Source organism: Apostichopus japonicus, chromosome 14, assembly GCF_037975245.1.
Source record: "Apostichopus japonicus isolate 1M-3 chromosome 14, ASM3797524v1, whole genome shotgun sequence".
Classification (NCBI taxonomy): Eukaryota; Metazoa; Echinodermata; class Holothuroidea; order Aspidochirotida; family Stichopodidae; genus Apostichopus; species Apostichopus japonicus.
Window position 1 is genome coordinate 5,571,807 of NC_092574.1, and position 21,438 is coordinate 5,593,244.

At 35.5% G+C, this 21,438-nt stretch overlaps 2 protein-coding genes and 1 non-coding gene across 4 annotated transcripts in view; 1 reads left to right on the forward strand and 2 right to left on the reverse strand.

The window, feature by feature from the left end:
* On the forward strand, positions 1–19,054 carry LOC139979778 (scaffold protein ILK-like). Of its 2 annotated transcripts, XR_011797325.1 has the most exons (13): positions 1–160; positions 3,068–3,166; positions 3,670–3,835; positions 4,357–4,452; positions 4,905–5,001; positions 5,514–5,594; positions 5,774–5,859; positions 6,227–6,458; positions 7,486–7,607; positions 9,372–9,471; positions 10,197–10,327; positions 12,164–18,636; positions 18,935–19,054. XR_011797325.1 is itself a non-coding variant. In XM_071990876.1 (12 exons), exons 2-12 carry the CDS (start codon positions 3,078–3,080, stop codon positions 12,308–12,310), a joined length of 1,347 nt encoding a protein of 448 aa, XP_071846977.1. In that variant the 5' UTR covers positions 1–160; positions 3,068–3,077; the 3' UTR covers positions 12,311–18,898. The 2 variants fall into 2 exon arrangements, 1 of the variants encoding a protein (XP_071846977.1); XM_071990876.1 differs by lacking the exon at positions 18,935–19,054 and having other exon boundaries at positions 12,164–18,898.
* LOC139980413 (U4atac minor spliceosomal RNA) lies at positions 8,417–8,548 on the reverse strand. Its single transcript, XR_011797563.1, has one exon. It is a non-coding gene; the product is annotated as a U4atac minor spliceosomal RNA (small nuclear RNA).
* LOC139979781 (vesicle-associated membrane protein 7-like) overlaps positions 18,096–21,438 on the reverse strand; it is a 10,962-nt gene continuing 7,619 nt past the window's right edge. Inside the window, exon 8 of the mRNA XM_071990881.1 lies at positions 18,096–20,457. Coding sequence (XP_071846982.1) covers positions 20,392–20,457 — 66 coding nt within the window. The 3' untranslated portion in view covers positions 18,096–20,391. The remainder of the gene's footprint in view (positions 20,458–21,438) is intronic.

Genomic DNA, 21,438 nt, shown 5'->3' on the forward strand with positions numbered 1-21,438 from the left:
CCGTTTAGCGTAGTGGGTATATATGATATGAACAAACTATACTATTTCGCTGGTAAATATTGTACGCCTACGCCGGCTAGCCTAACGAAAGGAATGATGTTGTCGGGTAACGACAGTCTATTTCATTAGTTTTATCGACGGGTTACCTACCGATATCCAGGTTCGGAAGAAATTTCTTGCTTTAAATACATACCGCAATATTTCATTGTAAAGGCAATTCTTCTAACGTTAGATTTAGCGTTAGGCCTACCTAGTTTTAGTCAACGCCCTTGCCTAACGTTAACTTGCGTGTAGGGTAGCCAAGATAACGTTTCTGCGTGAGGCCTAACTCAGTAACTATGCAAGCTATCTTTGTACAGTAGACACGTTTGTTGCTAAAATTAAGGCTACAATGCTTAGGCCTACCCTTTAGTATAATAATAATAATGTACCTTTACATAGGATAATTCCAACGAAAATACTTGCCACCTATGGCAAGATACACATTCGAAGGTTCTGTAGATGGTATAGGCCTAGGCCTAGGCAGCATGATTCATAGGGTGTTACTAAAACGAATGACAATTGCTTTACACATAACGAATGACAGTATGTTGTACACACTAAAAAATTGCGTTGACTAAAACGAATGCGGGTGAATGACAGCACAGACATTTGCTTCAACCGGATATCACAGTTCAGACTTTGTGGGTATATTGAAGCCACGCAAACCGAGTGGACGCGAAGTGCGTTGCTTACAGATCTAGTAAAGAACGGAGAAGATACAAACGCACCTTATAGTAAATTAATCGTGGATAAATCAGTTAGCCAGCACCTATCAATTACTTAAGTTATCTTTCTATATAAATCTACAGAGGTAAATGTCAAAAGCAAAGCACTCAAGCGCATTCTCACACAAAAACTTTCCCTGATTTCTATCCGTAAACTACATCAAAACCCTGCAACCACGTAACATGCGATTTTCCTTAACTCATTTTTGCGCAGAAAACCAATAACCGCATTTACTCCACTCCGTTAATCATTCTATCTCTTCTCACCACCGTCCTTCGTTGTTATTCGTTGTCATTCGAAAATGATAATTAACCCTGTACAAAGTCAATTGTCATTCGGTCATTCGCTGTCATTCGTTTTAGTTTGTCCTTGATTCATACCATGATTCATGAATCTAGTGCCATTCCGCCTATGTACATACCTGTCCGCCATGGCGGAAGGGCTCCAAGTCCAAACCCATGGCGTTTACGATCGAATTTCGAAGTCATTCCACAAAGATATTAATGTAATCAATTATTTTTTCAGTCATTCACATGACTGCAGATATTTTTATTATGTGATCAATACATGATATAAATGTCGCAATTTGGGAAAACATCGGGTACATTTCACCGCTAACTCTGGCAAACAAGGCTTCAGAGGAACTTAAAAGTTATTCCCACAGATATTTGATTAAAGTTATCACAAAATGTTATGGAAAAGCATGGATAACATTTTACATTTATATTTCTAACCTATGTATACTAACATAACTCCTACCCACAATAATGTGCTCTTTCCGCTATAGAAAAGTGCTTTACCGCCATGTCAGTAACATGGCGGAAAGGCCCTTTTTTAATGACTAAAAGAGCACATTTTCGATGGCGGGAAGTACCAATGGCAGAATGACACTGCCCCCCGGGCAGTATTGGTACTGAAATGAAGCACAGTAGACATCTGTAAGTGTAGCCTAGCCTCACAATCACATTAAAGTCAGGCCTATTGGTATTGCAAGTTATGCTGCTGGTAGCATTTGTGCTGCACCAGAGGCAACACTATTGACTGACAGTGTCACTGCTGAACAGAACAGGTGTCCCAAGTCCTACAGGCTAGGCCTAACAAAGGATAAGCCGCTCTTTTGGTAAAACAGATCAAATCTTCTCTTGCACTACAGGTAAATATTAAATATAAATGTTTTAATTTTATCCAGTGTATTCTCATACTCAAAACAATATGTTTTGCAAAGTTTATCATCATGTAGATTATCCTGTAGTATAGGTACCCAATGAAGTTTGATTGTATATGACTCTTAGAGGCCATCATTTGTCTGTCATCCAACCCTCACCACCATTGTCTTAGCATCAAGCGTGACATAAACACCGGGAATATTAGCACATGATTTGTATACCAGAATGATATTAACTGACATGGTTTGGAATCAATTGGTTCAGTCACTACATAGTACTCATCATTATGACATCATTCATTCTTTACCTATAACAATCATTGGCTGCAATCCCATTGGTCAAAGTACAAGTATGGTACAAAACAACATTGGTTCTCAAACTACAGGTTGTGACCTCAATTTGAGTCGCCCGGTTATTTTAATAATGTTATTAAAATACAGGCATCGACCGTCTTAGTCTAGCAGTCTATTGGCTTTTCTACGCTGGTGAATACCGTCCTTTTGCATGAAAACTTGAAAAGATCCCGAGTGATTTTTTTTAGGTCACATCAAGATGAAATGTTGATGTTGAAAATGTTTCATTTAGTGTGTTCCAGTGAATCGGAATCACTGCTAGCCTCCTTTAACAAATCATGTTTAACCAATCTCACAATGTGAATTGTGAAACGTTTTTTTTCAATTTCTCCCTGGAACATAAAGTTTAATGAGTTCTATGTCTTGAGATAAGCTCTTCAAGAACTAGATTATGCTGGGTAAATATGAGAATGAAGGCAACTTAGGCAAAGTAGTATATTCTGCACTGATCAAATTAGGAGTTGACACTGTTTGCAACCTAAAATTCTTAGCAGGAGGTATACTACATATAAAAAAAAATCTTTTTCGACCAAAGATCACGAACCTAATCATGTACAGTATAGCTTGAGACAGTTAAAGTCCATTTTAAAAATACAGATAATATAAAACACACTGTCTGGCCTATGAGGAAGACTTATGTGTTAATAAATTTTACCCATTAACTTACTGTATTTGAGTGATGATACCATCTGAAAACTGGTACAGTTTGATGTGCTCTGAGTAGATTATTACTCGGGGTCAAGTACATTACTTTTCTTTTTCTTTTCATTTTTGTTTTAGTGCACTTAAAATGGATGACATTTTCTCCCAAATTCGAGAAGGGAATGCTGTTTTTGTGAGAGTCTGGTTGGACAAAGTGGAGAATGATCCAAATCAAGGGTAGGTTGTTACAATTGGTCTAATATAGAATAGTGTATCATTTGATTTGATCTTTAGATGTGTAAAGGTCACATAAGGTGAAATTATATGCACAATACATGTATACTCCCTATTTGCATAAATAGTACTATGATGGTATTGTAAGCACTGAGGTTATGTTAGGTAATGTTAGGCGGTGTCTTCTATTAATATTGCCAGTCAATATTTGGTAGTCTTTGGACTGCCTGTAATTATAGAACACGTTAACGTTACCCTCCTGGTATCTATGTATGTATGTTATAAAGCACCCAATGTTGGGAAACAGGTTTTTTTTTCTTTTTTCGCAACTGTTATCTTTCACTATTTATGTACTAAGTGTCATAATTGGATTCTTCTGTCTGTAAAAAACAGAAGATTTTTGGACATTTCTCCTCTTTCTGCCTGAAAATGTTACACTTCATATGAATAGCTGCACTTGGTCACTGGATACTTATAGTGATGTTGCTCTGATTCTTGTCCTCTAGCGATGATCATGGGTTCAGTCCCATGCACTGGGCCAGTAAAGAGGGACATTTGAATATTGTAGATATGCTGATCAGTCGAGGAGCCAAAATCAACTCTACAAATATGGGGGATGATACAGCACTGCATCTAGCTTCTGCTCATGGCCATCGAGAAATAGTTATGAAGGTAAAAATTCTATTCTATGTTCATGGATGAGTTTACTTTATATACTAATTCTCCAATAACTGTTGTAATAATGTTGTGTTGAATTTTAATAAATTCACAGTTTTAATGATGCATACAGTTATCTATGTTGTAGACAATGAAGTCATATTTAAGGAGACAATTGATGCTGCCTTGCATTGATTCCGATCAAATTTTCAATGCTATTGAATTTGATACAATTATCACATAACAATATATACAGTAGATCATTAGATTGGTTAATACACAATTTTGTTTAAAATTGGTCTATTATTAGACGACAGACATCACCATGTAAAATAAGGGGTAATTGAAGATGTAAAAATATAAATTATGTTATTTGTTCAGACATATATATATTAACAGTTTCTACAGTTTTTGTGTCAGATTTTGTATGACCAAATTCTGCAGTGGCCCTTGAAGAATAATACTCGTTCATTCATACCTGAACAAAACTAGTTAAGTACTACTGTTTCAGAGTATTTATTGTCTCTACTTTACAGTTACTGCAGTGTAAAGCAGACTTGAATGCTGTTAATGAGCATGGCAACACATCTCTTCATTATGCTTGTTTCTGGGGATATGAACAAATAGCAGAGGTGAGCAACTTTCTAAGAGATGCATCATGTGTGTATATTTTAATAAGATAAGATGAGACCCCCCCACCCCCCTCCCCCCATTTTTTTCCGGGTGGTAACTGTATGTACCACAAAGTGATTATTTGGCAAAATAGCGTTAATATTTATTAAAATCAAGTGGATTATGTCAAGTTGCGAGTTTTTTAGAATCTGAGCTCCAATTATGCTCTTGCAAATATTTCTTAATGATGGGTACATATTATTTACTGAATTACTAATTATTAATTTATTAGTGTGAACACACTGTAAATGAAGCTGTTTAAATCAGAAGAAAATTAAATTATTTTAGGGGAAACATTAGATCAGGGTTTATTATATAGTTTTAAGGAGGTCTGTTCTTAACGTACCATATATGTTATTTATGTAACTAGTAATATTTTGTACTGGAACTGTATACACTTATATCTCGTCAGGACCTTGTCAACAATGGGGCGAACATTAATCTTGCCAATAAATTCAATCATTCACCATTGGAGAAGGCAAAACCATCACTAAGGAAGCAGTTAGAAGGTACAGTTTCTCTTTTACTTTCTGAATCAAATTAACTAATTATTTTGGTGTGTGTTACGATTGTTTATTGTCATAATGGATTCTTTGTTCATGTCATACTGTACCTTTGTTTCAATACATTTTAAAGTAAGGTAAATACAGCATATTTATGTTGTTGAATGGATATAGTCTTTAAAAACTTCCATGAGTTGTACTCTGGTAGTAGCTGTAAAGTTCTTGCTAGCATATCATGATTTGTTGACCAACTTAAAATATAAAACCACAAAATTATACTCATAAATTATTAGTTATCCATGAATAAACATTCGTAGGTGTGCTGACTAAAAAAGTCCAATTGACAGAAAAATGCACAATTGTGTTTAGTTATTGGTGAATCGAAGATGATCTTCAGGGAAGTTCAGGCTAAGCATTCACATTGGATTATTTAGATTAGTTACAGTACTGTACATGGAAAGCATCAAGAATTAAAGAGGATTATTTGTGTAACCCCCACCTTGCAACTTTTCTTTCAGAACAAGCTAAAGAAATGGGCCAGGAAATAAACAAAATACCCTACAGGTCTAACAACTGGAGTGGCACCAAAACGAGAAGTCGTGAGTACAATTTCTATCATCTCTCTTATTTCATTGATTCCCGTTGTTCTTTATTTTTATTTTTTATATAGTCATTATTTTACTGCTAATTTATATGTACCAACTTCTTGGCCTTGTCCAACTCAGTATAATATTTGATAAACTAAGTTACATAATTAAGGAAACATTATTTTTTGCAGGTGATGGTACGTTGTCCCGGTATGCTGGAATTGAACTTAAACACATTAAAATGCAGACCAAGATCAACGTAGGGCCGACAGGGGAGGTGAATATGTTTTATATGCAAATCCATAGAACTCAACATGAGCTGCAACCGCAACATATTTAAGGAGGTTAACAATATCAATAAAATGTTCTAATTCAGTCAAAATGTCTTGTTTGAATTCTTCAATGAGTTTTAGGATTTTCAAATGTTATTTTTAACTTTGTTGAAATTCAGCAACTGTTAGAATTATCTAAATGTTGCAAAACAATTATAAGGAGGAAGTATTTTCTCACATTGTATTGTTGTCGTTGATGAAATTGAAGAATTAATTGAATCTGTTCAGAACTAAGAAGTGTAAAAATGACAGTACTTAAGAAATGTGTCTGTTTTAAAATTGTGTGTTTCTTGCGTGTTTTGCATGTATCAGATGTGGAAGGCTCTTTGGCAAGGATCAGAAGTGATGGCAAAATTTGTTCGAGCACCAAATGTTTCTCAAAGAGTATCGAGGGAGTTTGCTGAGCAGTTTCCTCGTCTGAGAATCTTCTCTCACCCCAACATCCATCCTGTGCTGGGATGTGTTAATCAACCCCCAAGCCTGGTGGTTCTCAGTGAATATGTTCCGTATGGGTCGCTGCACCATGTCTTACATGAAGCCACAGGTTAGTAGTCCTCAGTAAAGCCATGAACTAGGAGCATGTAGTATCTGCCAAATTCAATTTGGAGGCTTTGCTAACATAAACTGGAATAACATGTAATAAGAAAGGAGCAAGAGAAAGAAAAAATTGTTAAAAAAGTACTTCACATTTGCAAAATGAGCCTCCGTAAGAAATGCATAAATTTATGTCGGCCTGTCATTTTGATTACGGCAATCTATCTGTGAAGTAGATCCTGCTATGATTGAAGCATCAATCCCTCAGTATCTTCATACAATACTTAAATGGTATGCTTTAGGAATAGCATCAAACTAACACTTCCTCCTACAGTTTATGTGTTTACAAGTAATTGGCGAGTAAGTAATGATTTCATTCGTTTCTGATAGATGTCACAGACATTTTTGTTACTGATTACAATTATTTTACGATTATGAAGTTTTTTACATCAACTTCATTGAGTGAATTGCAGTTATTGAGTTGGCTGTTGGTAAATTGTTACACTAGTGGATGATTAAACCCTGTAACATGCAGATACTTGAATTCACCAGTCAAGTGTCATGAACTGGCTGGTGAATGTCAGGTTTAGCTGTGCTTGTTGTCCACTAAGGTTATCTGCCTTAAACTGAGATGAATCAACAAAGATTGTTTTTATATGATACCTGTTCATTTGAAAATTTAAACTTTGCTCAGAGACGTTTTCAGTTACCTTTATCAATGTTACAATAATAACCAGAGATTTATAAAAGCCAAATTCAGCATTCACTCACGACTTAAATGGATTTATTAAATTACTTTCAGTAAATAAGAAATATATGATAGTGTCAAGTGCCATCTTTTAATTTAGTTATACTTGGTAGGTTTGGTGAATATGCTCAACAAACTAAAAAAACTGCTTTAATGCTAATTATTAACATTTAACTAGTTTCACATTAACTGTACTGATGGGTCTATTAGCATATATGTTAACAAAAGGGTAAAGATCTGTAAATGGTAAAAGATAACCGTTTTTTTCATATTTATTTTAATTTGGCAGATATTATGATAACACATGAACAAATGGTGAGCTTTGCCTTAGATATTGCTAGAGGGATGGCCTTCCTCCATGCTATGGAACCACTAATACCTGGCTACCACCTCAATAGCAAGAACATAATGGTAATTACTTAACTTTCATTCACAATGTCAAGTTAGAAAAACACTTTTGATTTGATGTTCAAATATGCAGGGAATACTGTCAATGTTGCCCATTTGTGGTGTAGTTCATATGACATGGTTAAGGAGAACTGTTGATAAGAGGTTTACAATATGCAGCTAAAATCTATCTCCACCCGGGACTGTATATTGTAGCCTAGAGGGTGCGGTACTGGTACACACAGTGAAGTACGGTACTTGAGACTTGATGCTGTAATGGAATGGATTCGTTAATTATTGCGGAGGGTTCCACCATGTCATTTATAGTTATCTTTGGCTAATTTTTTAGAACTTTTTGTACGAAAGATGGATATTGTACTTATTGAAGTATATTTTCTGGAGAAAACAACAGCCGATTAACGATATAAATAATTCTGTACTATTCTCATGTATATAGTTTAAAACCCCGTATTTACATAGCCCCTATGTTACATTCTTCTTGTCTGAAGTTCCAAACACGTGGTGACTTGTTGATAGTTGAAAACTTTTCATTGTGAACTTTTGAACATGAAGGGTTGCCCTATTCCAATATCATTGAATAGTGGAAAATCCCCAATTTCTGTTTGTGTACGTATTTCTGGTTTAATCCACGCAAACATGTTAATCTAATATCGTACGTTGAGTATGAATGAAGGATAGTGTGGGGTGCTTTTTCCAAGTTTTTGGAAAGTATGATAAAAACTAAAGCCCTAAGATAGCATGTTATTTTGACCTTATAAATGGATAATTCCTAAAATGTCTCTTGCTTACTTCTGACATTCCCCCAAAAATGGGGAATCAAAAATTGCACCTGACCCAGGTTGCCTAAGCTACCTGGCGATGCATTAGTGTGTTTTATTGGTGTCAGCAGGACTACGCTCACTTTACGATCATTGAATAATCATGCTCCCCATGGTAAAGACGATAAAAGTTGAAATTTGTCGTCTTCATCATATAAACAAATAAGGTACTCGTTTCAAAAGTTGTATCAAGAAGGAGGTACTTATTTAGAAATAGGTTTTTTTTGTAGGTTGTATTATTGCTTTACAGTCAGATGTTTCAGTTTTGTTACTGATATGTGAAATTTGGTTTCATATACTCCATTATTTCTTGCATTTAATAAAGAAAATGACGTATTGTTGCCTAATTTGCATAATATGCAAATGAGGTACTTTATAGAGACAGTTTTCCATAGCAATCTGTATAATTTCTTGAATGTTACAAGGTAAATTTGTGTCTTAAATCAAACAAGGATGGAACATTCTTACCCTTCTTGATATGTTCAGATGTATTCACATTGCAGATTAATATTAGTTAAAAGTGGGTGGAGCTTACACACTATGAAAGTGATTTGTGTGTTACAAATGATTTGCCTCAAAGGTGATTTTATTGATTGATGTCTCCTGCATGAAAGCAACACCTAGCTTTCATGCTTGAAATTTGATTGAAATTAATAGGAAATATGGAATGAGAGTTGGCAAATGTGAGTAACATGTCCATAAAAATATCAAAGAATAGCATTCTCCTCAAAATTTAGTGATGTACTCTGCATTAGAATGTTGGTTAATTCGTGTGCAGACATACTGAAGTTAACCTTGACCATGAGGTTGCTGTCATGTTCTGGACATGCATTGTAGTATTGGGATTGAGAAAACAGTTTGTTTTGAACAGAAATGTAGGTCTGAGATCATCTGGAATTTTGACCTTTTTTTTCTCATTTAATGGAAATCTTTCTGTTCTTAATTTTAGATTGAGGATGATCTTACTGCCAAGATCAGCATGGCTGATACAAGATTCTCTTTTCAAAACAGAGGCAAAATGTTTTATCCTGCCTGGATGGCACCAGAGGGTAGGTAACAAAATGTTACAATGTGATTTTGCATATTGTTTGTGGATGCCCTTACTATTGATGTAAATAAAGTTTCATATATATAGTAGATTTGTTGAAGAATATTGTTAGCTATTTATCATATGTAAGGTTCAAACATTAAATTGCAACATTGTCCCATTGGTGCCTACTATTCTATACTGAATTGCTTTGTATGGTGTAGGTTTGTTATACAGGGATATTCTGGTGGCAGACCATATGTCACATATCAAATATTCTGCACTGTAAGTTGAAAACCTTACTAGTAGGTCAGTACCTCTAGAAATGGTTGTCTGAAGGTAAACTATTTCCACCAGATAAACCCTCCTTGTTACTCCAGGGTGTGGATGGTAGTAGGTGGCCTGTGATGTCATCATGACAGATGTTATTCAAACCTTTTAATACTTTCCTATCTTAATAGTTTTGTTGATTAAGCTTTGAAATGTGATATAGGTTGGAATTGTCTGCTCAGTGCTTCAGGTAGAAAATCATCAGTATGTGACTTCTATTTAAGTAAATTCAGTACATTAGAAAAGAAAAATATATTTTCAACTCAAATGCTGTGATCAATTCTGTTGTGGCCAGATGCTTTCATCAAAGTTTAAGCAAATTTTTCTTCCCAGGAATTTTGTTAAGCAATGGACTTCAGACACCAGAACATCACTTTAACATTTTGCCGATATTCTATTGTTTTTTTTTTCGAACAGCGTTGCAACGAGGGCAGGATGATATGAATGTCCGTGGTGCAGATATGTGGAGTTTTGCAGTTCTCCTGTGGGAGATAGCTACAAGGGAAGTTCCTTTTGCTGGTTTGTCACCAATGGAAATTGGTATGAAGGTAGGTCAAAGGTGACATCAGGAAGTTGTAACTGTTTTTCTGTGGTGACTATGGGTGTAAGTGGAGACCGTATATAAATGCTTGTAGAAGCCCGAATACCCAATTATCCACATTCACACCCAAAAATATCCATGGGAAATTGTCTTGATTGTGAACGATCTATGCAAAGGAAAGGCATTCCTTTGTTCTTGAAAATGTTCTTTCCTTTAGAGATGCCCATACAATACGGCCTACATGTGATAGTAAGGTGGTCAGCTATTAAATCCAATATAATTTCCTTATCTAGAATGTAAACACCCACTACCATGAAAGAAAAAATATAGTTTTTAGTTTCCATGACAAGAGAAACCTATGCAGTCATTGTGTGTGCGAGTGTATGTGTATGTATATGTGTAAGGGATGTTCCACCCTTTGGGTTTGACTGGAGGTATTTAGTACTAGTGTCCCATCAGTATGAAATAACAATAACACAAGGAAACAGTGTGTAGCTGGCTAAGTTACACTTTAGTGAAGATTGTATTCGAATAATAGATTTTAACAGAGAGACTCATATATAACTGAAGAGTCCAATATGTGAAATATGAATATTGATAAGGTTATTCTAACATGGGTAGGAGGGGATTGATAAGGCGGGGTCTTTTTAATGAAAACTGAAGGAATGATTTGACCTACAGGTTTGTTGCTCACCGCTGGCCACTTTCCATTCATACAAACACATACGCACAAATCCTTATAGAATATAAAAGCACACAGGGTAAAATAAATACAAGGCCATTGGGTCAACCCAAATGAAGTTGGTTGTTCTGCAGGCAGTCAAGATAGAGTAGAATCCAGGCTATATTTCCTACAAAGTTCCGAATTTTGAGGTCCATCCAAAAGATGAACTATATTGTTTTTGGTGGATGTCGAAGGTCATCTGAGGTCACCAGAGTTCAAAAGCTTAAATCCTTAAAAACATATCTCAAGTAAGGAAGCATGGTTACATTTTATACTTGGCATGTGTATGTGCCATATTGAGTAGAAGACCCCTATTGTTTTTGGTGGAGGTCAAAGGTCTTCTGAGGTCACCAGAGGTCAAACACTCTAACCTTTGGAAACGACATATCTCAAGGCAGGAAGCATGGATACCTTTCATAATCATTATCATGTGGATGTGTTATAAATATTGAGTAAAAGAACTCTGTTATTTTAATGTAGGTCAAAACGTTTAAACGCGATATCTTGAGTTAGGAAGCATGGATACTTTTCGAACTTGGTATGTGGATGTGTTATATTAAATAGAAAAGTCCTTGGCTTTCGGTGGACTTCTAAGGTCTTCTGGGTGACCAGCGGTCAAGCTTTGAAACCATTTGGTAGAAATCATGGATACTTCTCTTACATGGTATACGGATTTGCCATATTGATTACAAGAAGCCTGTTGGTGGTGCTGTAGGTCAAAGTTCATTTGAGGTCACCAGAGGTCAAACTTTGAAGAACTTTAAACATGATGTCTCAAGGTAGGAATCATGGATACTTGTCATACTTGGTATGTACAAGACCCCTACTGTTTTTGGTTAAGGTGTTAATTGCCATGTACAGTAGACTGACCTGGGTTTTATCATGTCATAATTTAATTGTACATCAAAATAATGGTTCAGGATAATTATATTATAAAGAGCTATTTCTGGTCTAGTGTAATGAAGTTTATCGAAACCTCAATGCATTTTGCATTCTGGTTTAAACTTTTGTTACATTTGTGATTATTTCCTTTGACTAGTGTAAGATTGGTTAGTCTTCCATACATACATACATACTTACATAATATATTTTTTCCTTTATTTTCTCATTGTTTCACAGATTGTAGGCGAAGGTTTAAGAGTGGAAATCCCACCTGGTGTTTCTCCACACATAGCTAAGCTCATCAAGATCTGTATGAACGAAGACCCAGCAAAGCGCCCTCGCTTTGATATGCTTCTGCCAATTATGGAAAAGATGCGAGTGTAAAATCTTTGAAGCCTTAATTCTCCGACAACTCTTGCATTAGCTAAGTGCAATTTATTTTATAAACAAAATAAAAATCAGATTAAGTAGTAGTCTTACTAATACTCTACATTTTGCAGTATTTGGGAGATGAAATTTATTCTGGATTTTATCCTTCCTACGAGTGCAAAGTTGTGACGGTTTTGTTTTTTTACCATTTTTGATACAACATTCTCAATTAACCAGTTTTATGTAACTCACTGCTCTTCTGACCGTGCTATTACTTTGATAAACTTACAGATTCCTAGCAGTTAGAATAAAGATTAAGTTATTAACAAAGATAGACAGACAGTGAAAATAATGTTGCTATACTCTGATTATCATCTGATTGATACAGACTGTAGATTATGGCTGATTTAGAATGTAGTGCTGCAGACAAGTGAGATAACCTACCAACATATATAGAGTAGGAGTAAGTTGGACTGCATGGCTGGTCCATTCAGTAGGGTATTCCAAGGGCGTAGGAACCGGGGGGGGGGGAGGGCTGGGGGCGCCAGCCCCCAAGTGAAAAATATGGGGGAGCGGAAGTATCATTCCGCCCCCCGCTCCGCAAGTCAGAAAACCCCTTTTTCATTTCCAAATGAGAAAAAAATCTCATTTGGAGCACCAAATTGCATCTAAGGCCAGGTGAAATTGCAAAATTATTTACAAAATGGAATGGGTGTTGAAGTGTGCTATATTGCACCAAATTGCATCTGAGGCCACCTGGAAATGCAAAAAAAATTCAAAAGGGGAGGGGGACACTCATTCCCTTAGACCCCTCCCCCAGGCCGGCCATCAGTCTTCAGCCCCCCCACTCAAAAGTACCTTCCTACGCCACTGGGGTATTCCACTAAGGTTACCTGTACAGAAAGTGTGAATGAATCTGATTACATCCAGGATGCTTATTTCAAATGATCGGGACACTGTTAATCTTTCAGTCCTGGATGGCAATCAGCAAAGGTTAACAGCAAGAGTGAATTAATTGGAATGCATACATGGGTGTGAATGTCTATGACAGTATAGTGATTCAAGATCCAGTTTAGTGTTAGGTAAGTCAGGGCAATTACTAACATCAATAATCAATGTATTGGATTGCATACATTTGTATATTAATTCTAGATTAGAATATGCTTATGCTATAATTCATTTCATCAAATCCATAACAAAGTCTACATTTTATCTTGCCAGTATTTCCTCACAGCAAACAACATAGTTTGTCTGTTTACTTTTTTGGTCTGTTTATTCAAATACTAAGTTTCTTTTTAGATCACAAGTGTCCTTCATCAGTGTGATAGTAGATGTCTTATAGTTTCATGGCTTTACTACCATTAGGGTCTCTTAGTAGTGGCTGCTTTATTTACAAATCAACTACTACAATGTGAGAAAATTGAAGAATTATTTTTGTTATCAAATTTACTTGAAACCTTCACATTGTATCCTTTAACTGTTCCTTAAAATATTACCCTATATTAACATGAATCAAAAGCTTGGTTAATTCGCATTGAATGTCTACTTGCATGAGGTAATTTATGCAGTAAGTTGGGGTGGAAGCACCTTTGTAACATCTCACCATGCTAGGTGCTATTCATGGCATATTGGTGTTAGAGTGGTGTTAGAGTAACATACTGGTATTAATTATTGAGCTGGACTTTGGTAATGTTGATAGGTACAATCAGTGATGGGGTATGGTATTCCATGAACTCATTCTGCAGACACCTAACCATGCATTGCAAGATTTATTGATATTTTCAAGAACTTGAACAGCCTTTGTAGCCAAAAGTTCTAGTAAATTGGGTATTCATTTTAAAAAGGAAGCCTTTTGACTTTGACCACATGAATATGTGGTTGCTTAGCATTGTAAAACAACTGCCTTCCAGACCAGTTATTATTGTCTACCTCTTGTAAAGAGCTAAAAATGGAGTGTGTGTTATTAGCAATTCATTAATTTTGATGCACTACCCATTACTTTATACATTTCAACCACAGATGTCTGCAAGTAATAAAATTGATGGCTTTCTAGTGTTAAAGCCGCATTATTAATTCCATTATCAACACAGTCAAACCAGTACCCATCTCTTAGGTCTTTTTTGGCACTAATATGTTCCAAGTAATCAAACAATAGGGGCAATATAACTTTTTTGCCTATTGTATAGACCTAGGAATGAAATATCCAAACGTCAACATCACTTTGTTAACCTAATGAAGTACAGTTATTTTTCAAACATTAACTGGGCGCCTGGGCAAGCAAAAGTTTTGACCTGAGTATGTGATATTGAAGAACCATGTAGGGCCTTCACAGTGAAGTACTTTGACTGAACTCATTATATTCGTGGATTCTGCCAGCAAAGCAAGTAATAACTCAAGGGTATTTGATAACGTATCCTGTATTGAATGGCTCGCTCAGCTACAGAAACAATTTTTTCTGAGAGAAACCTTAAAATGTGCTAATTTGGGACAGACACATGTAATGGTGAAAGGTATAGTGACTGCATGAAATATGAAGCCCAATGTACAACCCTGAATGGAAAGGTCAATACAATTGCCTGTGCATGTGTCCAATGTTTATGTCTGAAATATTCATTTTGTGAACTTCCTGTTCGATACGTTGGTAAGTGGGCCACAATTTTTGCAAACTGTTCATTGAAACATATGAGTTTGTATTTATTATGCATTCACAATACATAGGTTTTATTACATATGTAGTTATTATGTTAGGCTACATTAACACTAGCTGCTTTATGTTATAACTTCATACTTAAATAAGGTTTCCCTTCTACATAATACCTTTGCATAATTAATTTGTATTTTGGTCTAATAAGTGCATTTTGCCATGAAGAAATGAAATAGAATGGTATAGCAAGGAATTAATTTCCCAACAGACCACAACCTTTTGTTACAAGTTCATAAAGCACCATTTACAAAAATTGTGTCAGTTTTATAGCTTTTCAGAATTTTAAGTTTTCTCAAAACTTCAAACCCATCAAGATTTGTAGTGACATTACTCTGCTGATCATTTAAAGTTGAGAATATTGGCATTTGTTCATCCAGGCTATTTACTCCTGAAGTAAGAAAAAGAAGTGATAGAGGTTATTATACAGATTCAATTTTTCAGAATATACAGTTATATTTTGAAAAGTTAGAAGTGTGATTTATTTAATGGTTTTTTTAAATAATGAACAAATCATTCTGTAAATAGTGTTTGTGTATGCAAAATGATTATCTATTTTCACCATATGAAACAGACTTATGAGGAGGGTGTGTTATCAGCTTGATCAGAAATATTGACTATCTTTGGGAGGTTACAAGAATGCAGATTTGATTATCTGTACAACCAGAAAGGTGGTTTGAGTTTTACCATCATTTGTAAATATTCATTAACTTTATTATGCCTATGCATGAAGACAACATTTCTTTATTCAGAATATTATGTTTGTCAGCTTAAAATTAACATAATTAAATCTCTTGCAGAATCTGTTAGTATTAAATATAGTTAGTTTATTTAGTTTCCTAGCTTACAAGACTATAATTTATTTTGTTTTTTTTTGTATTTTGTTCATGCCAAATAGAAGTTTTTTTCTTTCTTTTTCTTTTTCTTTCATAACCTCTTGTAAATAGTTGCTACTGGTCAAACTAGTGGATAACTTGAGGTGTTTTATAGGTAACCTATATGATATTGTTAGTTTTTTCTTATCTCCTAGTATTAAAAACAATTAGTGTCTGCTAAAAAAGGAAAGAAAATGTCCTGGTTTAAGAGGTTGCATAGCTCCCAACTCTTGAGAAGGCAAATGCTGGTCCATGCCACGAATCGCCGTCCTGGGGGAGGGGTATAAGGGGAGGGGGACACTATAAGGGGAGGGGTGTCCCCCTCCCCTTTTGATTTTTTGGGGAATCCTGGTGATGCCTACATGTAAAATGGTGGCACTTAGAAAGGCTTTGTTCATTCTTTCCCGTGGCATGAAATTGTTCGCTGCTCGCCCCAATGAAAAGAAATATAGGCTAATTTGAGGTTCAAATGATGCTGTAAAGGAGGTTTTATACTCTATTATGCTAAATGCTAAAGAAATGATGGTTGCTAAGTCAAAATTTGATGCAATTTTTTTTATGTATACTTGACAATTACAATGCGGGTTTTTCGGACGCTTGCGCAGGTTTGGGTGTTAGAATGCGGGTCCAACCGCGAATTGCGGGTCAGTTGGGAGCTCTGGGTTGTCCCCCCCTCCTCTCCAAAAATTATCTAGTATAGTCCCAGAAATGAAAGATCCAGTATCACAATGCCTTCCTTTACCAACAAGGTTGGTATCAGCCGGAGGCCCTTGAGACAAACAGTTAAGTTTTAAGTGATTTACTTGCCAACCTCCTAGAATTTTACTGTTACCATCTTCAAACAATTTCAGGAATCTGTCTTCTTACCCAAGTGTTCAACTTGCTGTGTTTCTATCCAATATCAAGTAAGGAAGGGATGTAATTACATCGGACTCTTAAGTCTCTCATTTGGTAATGATATTGGCAATGAAGTTTAAACTGACATTGAACACTGATCCAAAGAGAGTAAGGTTTCTGGATTGGTTACCATGGTAAGAAGAAACTTGATCATGTGAGTTATTGATATCTCAGACCATGTGGTAGCAATTGGGCAGTAACAGTACTATCATTGCACTCCAGTATCATCCTTAAAATCTGTAGCCCTCATTGATATAAATGAAGAGATAGAATTAAAAGCATGTGAAACAAGGTAGTGGATCAAGCAAACATATTGAAGACTCTCTCTCCTCTAATCACTGTTTGGCTACCTTTCAATAGACATTTTGATTATGTTTTCCTGCTTCAGTGGACATTTGTAACTAGTAGCTATTATCTGTATTAAATGCAAATTTGGTGTATTCTTGCAACAGCACTGGTCTAGTTATATCTAATCAAAGTATTTGTTTACTTTGGAATCTTGTCTCCTGTTTATATGCAAAATTCATGGAACTGTTTAATATAGAGCTCAGGTGAGCAATTTAAGGAGATCTGTAATATCTTTCCAGACTGAAAATCCCAGGAATAGACTTGTTACTGTTCACTGATATTAGGATCCAGTACAATGAGGGCTTATTCTTGTAGCTCTACCAGTAAATCCCAGGAATAGACGTTACTGTTCTCTGACAATGGGATCCAGTACAATGTGGGCTTATTCTTGGAGCTCTACCAGTAAATCCCGGGAATAGACGTGTTACTGTTCACTGACATTAGGATCCAGTACAATGAGGGCTTATTCTTGTAGCTCTACCAGTAAATCCCAGGAATAGACTTGTTACTGTTCACTGACATTAGGATCCAGTACAATGTGGGCTTATTATGGAGCTCTAACAGTCTTCCACGTATGGTTTATAAGTTCACATCTTTACAGTAAGGTCGTATTTCTCTTCCAAATGTTAGCTGTTAGTGACTTCAAATTGGTGCTGTCTTGCTTATGTCTTCATAGCAGTCTTTGCTGTGAAGATAAGCTTAAATTTTGTCATGTTCAGATATTGCAAATAAAGAACATTTATTTGCAACTAGTAATATACTTGATCAATCCTACTTCATTTTGTAACTGTAGCATATGTTTGTATCCTTTTCTGAAGCAATATCATTAACTCCTAATTTAACCCAATACATGTATCTTGTGTTTTGTTTTGTTTATTGTTCTTTGAGGGGTTCCTTCGGGGGGGGGGGGGTGTTTCTATCAAAGGTATTGTTAATAATAGAGACAATAAAAGTAATAAAAATGCTAATACTCAAAATAAAAATGAAAGAAAAGTAGTCAATTTATTTAGATAATATCTTAAACCAAATATTAGTACACAATGTGTAAATTCATATACATTTCAAGTTAGAAATCTGTAACTGCAAGAACTTAAAACTATGTTCTAAATAATGACACTTAGCTCTAGTTAACTGAAACATCACCAAAGCTGAATACTTTTAAAGACTTGTCCAGCTTGCAACCCTCTCATTCCTCTCACCATCACCAAGTCCTCATGATGCCCAAAGCTTTTATCCTAGTTGATTCAAAGTTAAAACTGGAATAATTCAAAATTAACCTAGTACTGGTAGTTAATATTTCAAGGCAACTATCACTCATGACACAGCATATAATAAGTCAGGTCAAGGCTCAAGATGATGTATTGCCCCATTTTGCTTTCTCCGTTTCCTGGTAGCACTCTGCATGATTGACTGTGATGTAACATTTCAATACACATGACATTGTTGTATACAGATAATGTACAAAGTACAAAAATGTACAGACAATGTACAAAGTTTATACCACTAGCTCATAACCCTTAGTCCATTAACATAATTTCATACACATCACATTGTATACAAACCAACAAGTTTATACCACTAGCTCATAACCCTTAGCCCATTAACATAATTTCACACACATCACATTGTTGTATACAAACCACTAGCTCATAACCCTTAGCCCATTAACATAATTTCATACACATCACATTGTTGTATACAAACCAACAAGTTTATACCACTAGCTCATAACCCTTAGCCCATTAACGCAATTTCATACACATCACATTGTTGTATACAGACTACTACAAGTTTATACCACTAGCTCATAACCCTAAGTCCCATTAACATAATTTCATACACATCACATTGTTGTATACAAACCAACAAGTTTATACCACTAGCTCATAACCCTTAGCCCATTAACATAATTTCATACACATCACATTGTTGTATACAGTTTACAGACTACTACAAGTTTATACCACTAGCTCATAACCCTTAGTCCATTAACATAATTTCATACACATCACATTGTTGTATACAAACCAACAAGTTTATACCACTAGCTCATAACCCTTAGTCAATTAACACAATTTCATACACATCACATTGTTGTATACAGACTACTACAAGTTTATACCACTAGCTCATAACCCTTAGTCCTTCAACAAATTAACATAATGGTATCAGTAGTTGAAGATAATACACAATCTCGCATAGGATGTACTGCCTTACAAGCAATGCATATAGTCTAATGTTTTATAAAACAATAAAAATACAAAATTAATGAAAGTGAAGCAACTAGTTTAAAATAAATGTAGGACTGGAAAGGCAAAGAGTAAATACAGTTTGATTTATATCGAGCAAAACAAAATGGAAGATGTAAAGACCCCCAGTTTCAAAAGAAAACATGTATTTCTGAGGAAAATTGGCCCATAATCAAGGTATCTGAAATGTATGAATTTTAATAGCTAAATGATCATTCAGTTTTCAGGGTTGAATCATGCATGGCAATACACTTGTCAAGCTCTAATAGCCCTTATTTCTGGGTCCCTCTTAATAAAAAGATACCTTTTACTGTACTTCATTTGAATCTTATTTCACACACCAATTGTTAGACCCAACATGAAGATTCCTTTAACAATTGAGAGTGCCTGGAGAGTACACATCAAGATTACAACAGATAATGTGGTGGACCCATTGTTAGACCCAATATGAAGATTCCATTAACAACTGCCAGTGCCTGGAGAGTACACATCAAGAGTACAACAGATAATGTGGTGGCTGGGAGGAGTGGGAAGCAGGTTTGGTCATTGGAGAGGTTAAGTATAAAATTCACAATTTCTTTCTAAATTGCTGTATGCTTTGATGCATTTCTTGCACACTATGCACTTTTCTGTCTCCCATTTATTGACAGATTTCATAATAATGTTTGATATCAATTTATACCTAATTCATATCAACTCTCTGCTTGAATGAAGACTTATCCAGCGAAATTTGCAAAAGTTTATCAAAGTTATCCTGATTATCCCTCCAAAGTTATAATCCTGATTATCCTTCCAAAGTTTGATTTGAGATTATCCTGGTTATCCCTCCAAAGATTATCCTGATTATCCCTCCAAAGTTATAATGGTTATCATCAAATTAAAAACTCTTTGTATCGTAAAAATGTGTATCAATAATCCCAAAGTAACAAGATGTAGTCCCATGTGATCTACAGCTGCCAGAAGATCTAGCCAGGGTATCCTGATCCATCGATATCACCGAACACTATTGAAATTAATTCAACATGGCTAACGTCCGCATTCCTTGAAGGTTAATCCACCACAGGCAAAAGCGATGATGAAAAACAGAATCACCTGAAAGATAGTTGTTGTAGTTAATGGTTAATTTCCAACACTAAAACAGACTGCAATTCCCAACCATCACCTCCCCTACCCTCCCCCATCCCCCTACCCCCATCTATCTTTGGCAGATAAAGCAGCAGTTACATCATCAATAGTTTGAAAATCTTCTTGCTTTTTGGTACTTTATGATAATTACTTGAAGGGATATTCCAGTGGCTACTACAGATTCAATCTTAATGAATTTGCTGGAAATTTCCTGCACTATCTAGGACACAACCACATCACCTCCCCTACCCACCCCCACCCCCCCCCCATCTATCTTTGGCAGATTAAGCAGCAGTTACATCATCAATAGTTTGAAAATCTTCTTGCTTGTGGTACTTAATGATAATTACTTGAAGGGATATTCCAGTGGCTACTACAGATTCAATCTTAAATGAATTTGCTGGAAATTTCCTGCACTATCTAGGACACAACCACATCTTTAAAGAATTTTGTATGGCTGCTAAGATGTTAAAATTTCCAGTTTTGATAATCTGGTAATCTGATAACATAGAGTCAATGATAGCATCACACCAATTCGGCTGAAAATATTTTCGTTCTTCTTTATATCAAGTTTCCTGTAAATCATTTTATCAACTGAGCAAAAAAAACTTTCTACAACAAAATTTCATTTTAAAGAAATTCTAAAACAGAAGAATATTGACCACTAAGCAAGCATTCCAAATGCATCACATTTCAAGGATAAAACGACAAGATGATCATAGGAAATTATATTTTTGACGTACATCTATCACCATGACATCACAGCATACAAGCAAGGTTTTAGCAAAAAGTCAAAATAATTTACATTAAAGTGAGGGACAACAATCATGTAGCTTTCAACACACATTGCCAATATTTCTGCCCTTCAAAGCAACTTTTTATGTAAAACTGACCAATCATACTCTTAGCTTGCCATTGGCACAATGCAGAGTGTGCAAGTAGTAACCA

Excerpts from the sequence above, each read along its gene's own strand:
- LOC139979778 (XM_071990876.1), top strand. The coding sequence starts at position 3,078 with ATGGATGACATTTTCTCCCAAATTCGAGAAGGGAATGCTGTTTTTGTG. Across the intron at positions 5,002-5,513 it reads ACTAAGGAAGCAGTTAGAAG|AACAAGCTAAAGAAATGGGC; the intron begins GTACAGTTTCTC and ends CTTTTCTTTCAG. Across the intron at positions 9,472-10,196 it reads TGCCTGGATGGCACCAGAGG|CGTTGCAACGAGGGCAGGAT; the intron begins GTAGGTAACAAA and ends TTTTTCGAACAG.